This window comes from Phacochoerus africanus, chromosome X (assembly GCF_016906955.1).
Source record: "Phacochoerus africanus isolate WHEZ1 chromosome X, ROS_Pafr_v1, whole genome shotgun sequence".
Classification (NCBI taxonomy): Eukaryota; Metazoa; Chordata; class Mammalia; order Artiodactyla; family Suidae; genus Phacochoerus; species Phacochoerus africanus.
Genome location: NC_062560.1, coordinates 126,569,925 through 126,581,936, shown reverse-complemented (window position 1 = coordinate 126,581,936; position 12,012 = coordinate 126,569,925). Strand labels below are relative to the sequence as shown.

General features: G+C 43.6%; 1 protein-coding gene across 1 annotated transcript in view; it reads left to right on the top strand.

Moving 5' to 3' along the window:
- Window positions 1-12,012, top strand: part of CD99L2 (CD99 molecule like 2) — an 80,528-nt gene that overhangs the window by 41,242 nt on the left and 27,274 nt on the right. The window contains exon 2 of the mRNA XM_047764578.1: window positions 7,950-8,012. Within this exon, the coding sequence (XP_047620534.1) occupies window positions 7,950-8,012 (63 nt within the window). The remainder of the gene's footprint in view (window positions 1-7,949; window positions 8,013-12,012) is intronic.

Below are 12,012 nucleotides of genomic sequence, written 5' to 3'. Positions count from 1 at the left end.
AAGAATAGGTGTTAACTCTTCTCTGAATGTTTGGTAGAATTCAGCTGTGAAGCTATCAGATCCCAGACTTGTTTTTTGGAAGTTTTTAACCTCGCAGTTTCAGTCTCAGTGCTTGTGATTGATCTATTCATATTTTCTTTTTCTCCTTGGTTCAGTATCAGAAGGTCGTGCCTCTGTAAGAATCTGTCCATTTCTTCTAGGTTGTCCATTTTATTGGCATCTAGTTGCTTATAGTAGTCTCTTAATGATCCTTTGTATTTCCTTTTTTTTTTTTTTTCCTTTTATGGTTGCACCTGTAGCATATGGAAGTTCCTGTGCTAGGGGTCGAATCAGAGCTGCAGCTGCAGGTCTATGCCACCGTTACAGCAACACTGGGGCCGAGACACATCTGTGACCTATGCTATAGCCTGTGGCAACGTTAGATCCTTAACCCACTGAGTGAGGCCAGGGATTGAACCCACATCCTTACAGATACTTTGGTGAATTCTTAACCCACTGAGCCACAACAGGAACTACGGAAGCTTTCATATTTCTGTGGTGTCAGTTGTAACTTCTTTTTCATTTCAAATTTTATTAATTTGAGCACGCTCCCTTTTTTTCTTGATGCATCTGGCTAAAGGTTTTTCAATTTTGTTGATCTTTTCAAAAAACCAGCTTTTGTTTTTTCTTGATCTCTGTTGTTTTGCCTGTATTTCATTGATTTCTCTTCTGATCTTTATAATTTCTTTCCTTCTCCTAATTTTGGGCTTTGTCTATTTTTCCTTCTCTGGATGCTTTAGGTAAGGTTACATTGTTTGAGATTCTTTATCCATTCATCCATTAGTGGAAACTTAGCTTCTGTGTCTTGACTATTGCAAATAATGCTGCAATGAACATGGCAGGGGTGTGTGTGCACCGATATCGCTTTGAGATAGTGATTTCATTTCCTTTGGCTGTATACCCAGAAGTGGACTTTGCTGCATCATAGTTCTTTTTTTCATTTACTAAAGACCCTGCATACTGTTTTCCATAGCAGCTGAACAAATTTACTTTCCCACCAGTGGTGCATTAAGGCTGCTTTTTCTCCACATCATCACCAAAACTTATCTCTTGGCCAACAGCCATTCTAACAGGTGTGAGGTGATACCTCATTCTGCTTTTTATTTGCTTTTCCTTAATGATTAGTGAAGTTGAGCATCTTTTCATGTACCTGCTGGCTGTTTGTCTGTCTTCTTTGGAAAAAATGTCTTTTCAGATCCACATGCAGGAGATGGCTAGTTGCTAGGGATCACTGATGTGTAGCCTATTTTTTAATGCGGTCACTTATTTTCTTATTGTCAAGGTTTAAATGTTGTTTTGGATAATATTTCTATATTAGGTGTGCCTTTTGCCAGTATTTCCCCCCAGTATGTGGCTTGTCTGGTCATTCTTTTGCCAATGTCTTTTGCAGAGTAGAATGTTTTATTTATTTATTTATTTGTCTTTTTGTCTTTTTAGGGCCATACCCGCAGCATATGGAGGTGCCCAGGCTAGGGGTCGAATCGGAGCTGTAGCCGCCAGCCTACACCACAGCCATAGCAATGAAGGCTCTGAGCCACATCTGTGACCTACACCACAGCTCACGGCAATGCTGGATCCTTAACCCACGGAGCGAGGCCAGGGATCGAACCCGCAACCTCATGGTTCCTAGTCAGATTCGTTAACCACCGTGCCATGATGGGAACTCCAGAATGTTTTAATTTAAATGAAGTTGAGCTTATCAGTTTTTTCTTTCATGGATTGTGCTTTTAATTGTATCTAACAAGTCATTTGCCAAACCTGAGTCATCAAGATTTTCTGCTATATGATCTTCTAGGAGTTTTATCATTTTGTTTTATGTTTATGTATGTGATCCATTTTGACATTGATGCAAGACATTGGACACAGCACCAACAGATGAAAAGATATGCTCTGTTTTTGAACTGGAAGAATCAGTGGTTGTTAAAGTGGCTGTACTACCCAAGGGAGTTTACCAGTTCACTGTAATCTCTGTCAAAATACCAATGGCATTTTTTCACGGAATTAAAACAAATAATTTTAAAATTTGTATGGAAACATGAAAGACCACAAATAGCCAATCTTTAGAAAGAAGAACAGAGCTGGAGGACTCGGACTCCTTGACTTCAGACTATACCACAAAGCTACAGTCATTGAAACAGTATGATACAGGCCCCAAAACAGAACATAGATCAGTAGAACAGAATATAGAGGCTAGAAACAAACCCACGCAGTTGTGGTCAATTACCCTGTGACAAAGGAGGCAAGAATATACACTGGAGAAATGACATCCTCTTCAATGAGTGGTGCTGGGAAAACTGGACAGCTGTATGTAAACCAATGAGATTAGACCATTTCTTCACACCATATATAAAAATAAATTCAAAATGGATTAAGGATCTAAAATAAGACCGGAAACCATAAAACCTCCTAGAAGAAAGCATAGGCAGAACACCCTTTGACATAAATCACAGAAATATTTTTTTGAATCTGTCATGTGAGGCAAAGGAGACAAAAGCAAAACAAACAGGACCTAATTAAACTTAAAAAGTTTTGCACAGCAAAGGAAACCACTGAAAAAAATGAAAAGATAACCTACTGCTACCTATTTTGAGTTAATATTGATGAAGAGTGTAAGGTCATTTTTGTGCATGTGGTGGTCCAGTTGTTCTAGCACCATTTGTGAAAAGAATTATCTTCATTGTGTTGCCTTTGTTCCCTTGTCAAAGACAATTGACTGTATTTGAGTGTGAGTCTGTTTCTGGACTATACTACACTGTCTTGATTACTGTTAACTTTTAGTAAGTCTTAAAGTTGGGTGGTGTCGGTCTTCCAACTGTGTTCTTCAACACTGTATTGGCTACTTATTTCTGGGTCTCATTCCTCCCCACATAGACTTAATCAGTTTGTCAGTGTAAACCTAAGAATCGGTTTGTCAATCACCAAATCATTTTCTGACATTTTGGTTGGGACTGCATTGAATCTATAAATCAAGTGGGGAAGAACTGGTATCTTGACAGTGTTGAGTCTTCCTATCCATGAACATAGACTCTCTCTCCACTTAGTTCTCTCTTGATTTCTTTCATCAGAGTTTTGTAATTTTCTTTATATAGATCTTGTGCATGTTTTGTTAGATACATCAGGTATTTATGTAGGGGGTTGGTAATATAAATGGTGGGATTTTTTTGTTTCAAACCCCATTTGTTCATCGCTGGTACATAGGAAGTTGATTGACTTTTGCATTAACCTTATATCCTGTCACCTTGCTGTAGTTACTTCCTAGTTCCAGGAGGTGTGTGTGTGTGTGTTTGTTTTTGGGCTAGGCTCTGTGTGTGTGTGGATTCTTTTAGGTGATCAATGTCCTCTGCAAACAAAAACAGTTTTATTTCTTCCCAACCGTTATTCCTTTTTTCCTTTTCTTGCCTTATTGAAGTAGCGGGGACTGCCAGTATGATGTTGAAAAGCAGTGGTAAGGGGAGACATCGTTGCCTTGTTCCTGATCTTGTACAGCTTTAGTTTCTCACCCTTAAGTATCATGTTAGCTGTAGGTTTTTTGGTAGATATTCCTTATCAAGTTGAGGAAATTCCCTTCCCGTCCTAGTTTGCCGAGAGTACCCCATTCTTTTAAACAACTATAGAAGATTTCGTTGTACTGAAGAACCACGTTTCATTTAACTGTTCTTTGATGAACACTTGGTCTGTTTCCATTTCTCTTTGCTTTTGTAGGCAGTACTGCTATGAACATCCATGTGGCAGATGTGCAAGTCTTTTTCTGTAACAGGTACCTAGAAGTCCAATTGTTAGGTTGAGAAATATGCATATTTAAATTATTTTAATTCTTTAAATGTTGAAACCATTACAGACCTGCAGGGGACTTGCAAGTACAGACAAGGAACTTTGTTGGCTCCCCTAACAAGTTGAGGATATTAGTTACCGTGGCCTCTCATCCCTCCTCCCACAACATACTGGAGAATGCATTTCCTACGGACAAGGGCATCCTTTTGTAGATCATCAGTGGAACCATCTGATAAGGAAATTAACGTCGATCCATTAATAGCACCTAATCCTCAGACTCCAAGTTCCACCAGTTGTTCCAGTGATGTCTAGTACAAGGAATTCCCATTTGCTGTTCACCTAGATTTCCCAGTGTTACTATATTTGCTCTGGTTTGTGTGTGTATCTCCAAATGCTTTTTTTCCTGAATCATTTCAGAGTCAGTCGCAAACATGATTACCTCTTGCTACTTCAGTGTTCATTTCCTACAAACAAGGACACCCTCCTCCACTGACTGTAGTACATCCATCAAGATCAGGAAATTGACAGTGATTCAGTATTACCGTCTGGTCCAGAGACCTCGCTCAGATTTCACTGATTGTCCCGGTGACGATCTTGATAGGCTCAGGATCAAACCCGGCCACAGCTGTTGGATTGAGCTGTCGTGTTTTCCCCGGACCTCAGGGACTACAGTCTCTCAGTGCTTGTGGTTCAGTACGGAAAGCTTTTTACCTCATGTTTTGTCTAGCGTATGGTTGTTTATGATGGGAAGGCTAATCTGATACACCAATTATTCTATCTATCATAGCAAGAAGCAAGAGTACTTTTGAATTTTAGGAACTGGGTTATTAAGTGTATGACTTTGATTTTCTTGGTAGATTATATGCTTGATTCCCTCCAAAAATTACTCTTTTCCTGTTTAGAGATCTGAGTCTTGAATTTTATCTTATCTTAGTATTGCCACATCTGCTTCCTTCCTGTTAGCATTTATCTGGTATATATTTCTCTTTTATATATATAACATATATATATATATAGTTTTAGGTGTATATTTTGTCAACAGCATATGATAATTTTTATCCCATTTACCTCTTTTTTTTTTTTTGTCTTTTTGTTGTTGTTGTTGCTATTTCTTGGGCCGCTCCCGCGGCATATGGAGGTTCCCAGGCTAGGGGTTGAATCGGAGCCGTAGCCACCAGCCTACACCAGAGCCACAGCAACGCGGGATCCGAGCCGCGTCTGCGACCTACACCCCAGCTCACGGCAACGCCGGATCGTTAACCCACTGAGCAAGGGCAGGGACCGAACCCGCCACCTCCTGGTTCCTAGTCGGATTCGTTAACCACTGCGCCACGACGGGAACTCCCCATTGACCTCTTGATAGGAGACTTCCTCTATACTCACTTTTAACTGTTAGTGTGGTACATGTTTTTATGCTGAAGTCCATGTTGTCTTTTTAACATGTTTTTCTTTTTTCTGTTTGGTGACACTTGTTGAATTTTAGTTGTTGGCATTGACCCTTTCTTTCCTTTTCTCGTCTCTCCTTTTTTTTATGGCCACATTTACAGCATGTGGAGGTTCCCAGGCCAGCCATCAGCTCTGAGCCTCAGCTGTGATCTAAGCCACAGCTGCAGCAACACTGTATCCTTAACCCACTGTGTCAGGCCAGGGATCGAATCCACAACTCTGCAGTGACCCAAGCACTTAAGCCACTGCACCACAGCGGGAACTCCTTTTTTATCTTGAATGAGTTAGAGGTTATATATCCTATGTCTCCTCTTTTAGTGGTTACCCTTATTGTATTATTATTATTATTATTATTTTTTTTGCTATAGGAAATGGATTTTTATTGTCTTTTTAGGGCCGCACCTGTGGCATATGGAGGTTCCCAGGCGAGGTGTAGAATCGGAGCTGTAGCCACAGCAACTCGGGATCCAAGACTCGTCTGTGAGACACCCCACAGCCATGCCAGATCCTTTACTCCCTGAGCGAGGCCAGGGATCGAACCTGCATCTTCATGGATGCTAGTCAGATTCCTTTCCACTGAGCCACGACAGGAACGGAAATGGGTTTTTAAAACTAAACTTTTTTAGAGCAGTTTTAGATTTCTAATGCAAAGCTAATGGGGTTCCCATGTGCTCTACAACCGGCTTCCCTTGTTATTAACCTCTTGTATCAGCACGGCACGTCTGCCACAATCAGTGACCCAACATGGGTAGTCATTAGTGCCGTCCGTACTCTGGTCCAGATTTCCTTAGTTTTTACTCAAGGACCTTTTTCTTTGGCTCTTTGGGCTGTGCCAGTTTCGCAGGCTTTGTTGTTGATGCCTGTGACAGTTGTGAGGCGTACTCGTCGGGTGTTTTGTAGGATCCCCCTCCCTTGGAGTTTGTCTGCTGTTTTCCTCGTGATTAGAGTTTCGCTGCCCTGGGAGGAGGAGCACGCAGGGACCATGCCATCCTCATCGCGGCCTGTCGGGGAGTGAACTGTCAGCGTGGCTTGTCCCTGGTGCTGCGACCCTTGCTCGCCGGGCCGCTGTAGTGTGTGCCAGGTTTCTCCATTCTGAGGTTGCTTTCTCTTCCCCCTGCCTTCTCACACTGTAATCTCGGAAGGGACTCGACGTTTACGGAGCGGGGACTTAGGCGTCACCTCCTTGAAGGAGAAATGTCTGCATGAATTCTTCGAATTTTTCTATTCTCTCCTTTTTATGTTTTTGTTCAATTATTTATATCAGCATGGACTCATGGATATTGAATGAATGAATTTTTTTGCTTTTTAGGGCTGCACCCGTGGCACATGGGAGTTCATAGGCCAAGGGTCGAATCAGAGCTTCAGCTGCCAGCCTACACCACAGTCACAGCAGTGCAGGATCCGAGCCGCCTCTGTGACCTGTACCACAGCTCATGGCAGCACTGGATCCCTAACCCACTGAGCAAGGCCAAGGATCAAACCTTCATCCTCGTGGATACTAGTTGGATTGGTTTCTGCTGAGCCACAGCAGGAACTCCCAGGGTATTTATTTTATACTTGAGTTCTTATCCAACAGCCACTTTATTTTGTTGCTTAAATTGTTTCAGCTTTAGCCACTGAGAACTCTTTCAGTTGGTCCTCTGCCCCTTCTGACATATACCCACCAATATCAGTATTTTTTTTAAAGTACTTCCTATCACTATAAGATGCTCCAAGCTCATCCAGATATTTCCTGCCTCAATTCTAGAATCAGCAATCTCTCCAAGGAGGTCTGGTTCCTTTTATTAGAGATGGTATTTAGAACCCAAGATCTGGATGCGGGGTGCGTCTTCATCGCTACTGGGATGTTGTGGCTTCTAGGCCCTTTCATGTAACCGAACAAGGGAATGTGTGTCTGCGTACTAACCCATGTATATACACATGTGTATGAATATTTCAGTGTGTAACCGTCTATATATATAAAGCTAAACATGACTCATACTGAGGTCTCCAATTCTAATCCAGCATCACATGGATCCTTCCAACCTTCTCGTATCTGTAACCTCCCTCTCCAATAGTGAGAAGGCTGGCTTCTGTAATCTGCTGTCCATTTGGTTGTTCAGTTTCAGTGTCCACGCGTAATGCTTTGCTTGAGAGGTAATGTATATACTGGGAAACTCCGTGCTCGCTTAGAAGGAATGAAAGCGGCCAAGTTCAATAGCAAGCAGGGTTGGGCAGGGGGGTCCATGTCTGCAGTCGCATTCTCTTGTGAGAAGCCCTTCCCCTGAGCTTTTTTGGTTATGTGTGCTCAGTCACAGATACTAGTCTGGATGTAGGTGTGAGAGCTGGGCTGGGGTGAAAGAACGTGGCTCATTATTAGCGGAGCTTAGGGCTCCAGGATTCCCTGTTGCAAAAATCATACTATAAAGACTGATTTTGATACGATGGTAATTCATGCTTCATACAGTTGAGCCTTCAGCCTTTCAGTGGACTAAAGTCTGGGCGGGGGGGTGGTGGTTGTTTTGGTGGCACTAAATTGTTTATGGAAGGATATCAATCCGTTGTATCTTTGGGTGGCTTCAGCTGATTTCTTTTTGTGGTGTTACCTGCATGGCCCTGTCTAAAGGGAAAGGACCATGACGAAAGTGTTTCACTATTATTTTGTTTTGTGGAAAGATAGTTTAATTTTTTTTTTTTTTTTTGTTAATTTTTAGGATCCGGGGACAATGATGATTTCTATCCAAGGGGTACATTGGAAGAAACGTCCTCAGCAAAGCGTGAGTAGAAAAGCAAACTATTAAAAGCAAATAATGCTGCTTAATATATGCATCCATTCCAAGTACACGTTAAAGCAAAGCAGCAGGTGGTCTGTATTTCACTTGATCAGATATAACATGGTTATCATAAGTTGCATTATTTAAAAGAAAATCCGAATATTTAAAATCCTTAGCTTCCTTTGTGAAGAATACCAAAAATGTTTAATAACTGATGCAAGATGTTCTCGGGCTCGAGTCATAGCCTTTACTGGGGTGACTTGCCAGCTTCTAGCTCAGAAAAAGATACTTTGAAGTGGGTAAGGGATTTCTTTCTCCTTTTGGATCTTTTTATAACAGCTCTTCTTAAAATGGTATCTACATGTAATCTCTCAAATGCTCAGCTTTGTGATCAGGTTCGCTTTAATTTTTTTTTTTTTTTAAAAGAGAGCAAAAAAATGTAAACTGTTCTTTTAAAAATGCAGACCTGCTTAGAAAGTCAAGCTGGTATTCCATTCGATCCCGCCCCTTCCTTCAGCACCCGCTCCTATCCCGGGAGGGAAGCGCTTAAGTCCGTTTAGTTTTCTGTGCTGTCATGTCCTACTGTACACAAAGCTTGTTTGTTTTATAGAACATGTGTAGGGCTTTTTTATTTCGGTTATATGCATATTATTTCACAACTTTTTAAAAAATTCAGTATGGATTGAAGACCTGAGCGAATGTATCTATAGCTATATTAGTCTCCTCTGTTACAGCAGCCTGTAACAAAGGACCACAAACTGGCCGGCTTAGAACCATAGAAATTTGGAGTTCCCTGGTAGCCTCGCAGTTAAATTCATATAACATAAAATTAAGCATTTAAAGTGAACACTTCAGGAGTTCCCTGGTGGCCTAGTGGTTAAGGATCTGGCATTGTCCCTGCTGTGGCTCCAGTCACGGCTGGGATGCACGTTCAACCCCTGACCCAGGAACATCTGCGTGCCGTGGGGTGTGGGCAAAAAAATAAAAAGGCTTTATTTAGAGATGGTCACATACCATACCATTCGCTTGTTAAAAATGTATAATTCAGGAGTTCCCATCGTGGCGCAGTGGTTAATGAATCCGACTAGGAACCATGAGGTTGCGGGTTCGGTCCCTGCCCTTGCTCAGTGGGTTAACGATCCGGCGTTGCCGTGAGCTGTGGTGTAGGTTGCAGACGCGGCTCAGATCCCGCGTTGCTGTGGCTCTGGCGTAGGCCGGTGGCTACAGCTCCGATTCGACCCCTAGCCTGGGAACCTCCATATGCCGCGGGAGCGGCCCAAGAAATAGCAAAAAGACAAAAAAATAAAGTCTGAAGAAATTACCACGTGTCTTTAAAAAAAAAAAAAAATGTACAACTCAGTGCTTTGTAGCATATTCGCGTGGTTGCGCACCCGTCACTCCAGCCAATTTTAGAACGCTTCCATCACCGCAAAAGAAACTCTGTGCCCTTTCCTCACTACCCTCTGATCCCCTGCTTCTCCCCGCTGTCCCCAGCCCCTGGCACCCACCGATGTCCTCTCTGTCTCTGGACTTCCCTGTGCGCACATGTCAGTGGAGTCCTAGCTGTGTGGACTTAGGTTTGCTTGCTTTCGCTCAGCAAACAGCTTCAAGGTTCATGACGTTGCTTTCAGAATTTGTTTTCTTTTTTGGCCACCCCATGGCATGTGGAGTTTCTGGGCCGGGCCAGGCCAGGGATCCGATCCAAGCCACAGGTGTGACTTAGGCCTCAGCTGTGGCAAAGCTGGATCCTGTTTAACCCACTGTGCCAGGCCAGGGATCCAACCTGCATCCTGGTGCTGCAGAGACACTGGCGCATCCCATTGCGCCACATTGGCGAGGCCTGCTTTCAGAAGTTTGCCCCTCCCTCTCCCCTGCTTTCACTCCCTCCTCCCTTCCTCTCCCCCCCCCCCCATCACTCCCTTTTTCCTTCCGTGTGGGGAACCCACTTCTGCTCCTGCCAAATCAAGCTGCTTCTGGGTGCCCTGATTTCCACCAACTGCCATGGCACCGTCGTTGAGCCACATCCGGGGGTGGGGGTGGGGTGCTGCCCAGCGCTGTGGACTGCTTGCTGGCCGCACACACTGCAGGGCTGTGCTCCTGGCAGCGTTTGCTGAGCCTCAGAGGCGCCTTTCTAAGCTTGTCGTTTTGAGCAAGGCTTCCCAGAAATAGATGCCTTTATTTTAGGAGCTCGCGGCTTTGATGCTGTTGCCCTACTCCTCGCATTCCTTGATGAGTCGCTACGCTTTTCTCCTCTCAACTACGGATGATAATAAATCCCGTTTAAAGGCTCGCAACAAAAAAATCTGTAGTTAATAGTATCTTAAAAAGTCCCCCAATCCAAAGTCACGTTCTCCGTCCGCGCAGGCTCAGGCTCCGAGCGCCTCGCATGTAAGGAACACTCTCTCTTGGCCGGGCACCTGCAGATCTCCCGAGAAAGCAGGGCAGAACTCCACGCAGCCTAGGGATCCAGCGGGTGTGGTGCGGCTAAGGATAGACGTATAGATGGATGGAACAGAAGTGAGAGTCCCAAAATAAACCCTTAACCTCTACGTTCAGTTGATTTTCGTTAAAGCTAAAAAAACAAATATTTTTACACAGGAGCCGTGTGAGTCATATGGCGGCTACGCTAATATTACATAAGTGGCCGTTGCTTTTCTGAAAGTTGCTCAAATCATGGTTTCACTGATATAATTTCTTTTTTCTGACTCTACGAATCACCATAATATAAGATATGCGTAAAGAGCCTCACGTAGACAGGTACGTTCAACTTCTTCATTTTACAGGTGCAAAGTCCAATGGAAATTACAGATATAAAATTTCTCTAAACTGACCATCTAAAGTTCAAAACAGTACTCACTGACAGCAGGTGCTCACTGGTGGTTTCCTTACCGTAAAAACCCATCCCCTGGCGTGTCTGGCACATCGAAGCGTGTAGTCGTGTCCCCAAAGGAGTCCCCAAGGAGTGAGTACGATTGTTTTAACAGAAAGACCTTCCATCGTCTCAGCTTCCCTCTCTCCTCAAACCGAATTCTGGTAGATGCACACTCTTCCCTCTTTGTAAATAACTGATGGAAGGAAAATTCACATAATATAAAATGAGTCCTTTTAAAGCAAACAATTCAGTGGCCTTTGAAGACGTTGCCATTATCGTGTGCCCACCGCCTCTGTCCAGAGCGAAGCCACTTACACATGAAGCGGCTTCTCCTCTCGCCCCAGTCACTCACCAGTCCGCTTTCTCTCTCGGTTGATCTCTCCCGGCTCTTTCATACAAACAGCATCATATGACGTGTGACCTTTGCTCTCCGGCTTCTTGCACATACGCATAACGTTTTGGGGGTCCATCCGCCTTGGAGCACGTATCCGTGTTTCATTCTTTCTTTATGCCTGAGTGATCCTCCATTGTCTGGATCCATCACCCTTTTATCTATTCATCAGTTGATGGACCTTGGCCTATTTCCGCCTTTCGGCTGTTATAAATGATGCCCACGTGTATACGTACTTGTTCGAATGCCTGTTTTTAATTCTTGAGGGCATAGACCCGAGAGGCGCATCACAAGGTCTTGTGGTCATTCCACGTTTAGCTTTCAGAGGAACTGCCAACCGTTTTCCACGGTGGCTGTACCATCTTACATTCCCGCCAGCGCTGTATGAGGATTCCGGTTTCCCCGAATCCTTGCCAGCTTCTTTCCCTTCCCGCCCATCTCCAGTTTTGCGCCCTTTGAATAACTCGACGTGCGTTTCCCTCTCCCCCGAGCCCCTGGTGCCCCCCCGTTCCACTCTCTGTGAATTTGACAATTTTAGATGCCTCCTAAAAGCAGAATCAGGTAGTATTTTTCCTTTTGTGTCTGGCTTACTTCATTTAGCATAATATCCTCCAGGTCCATCCATGGTTGTTCCAAAGGTCTGGATTTTCTTGTAAGGCTGAATAATATCCCTTTGCCTGTGTATAGCATATTGACTTTTGTTTTGGCCGTGCCTGCAGCACGTAAAAGTTTCCGGGCCA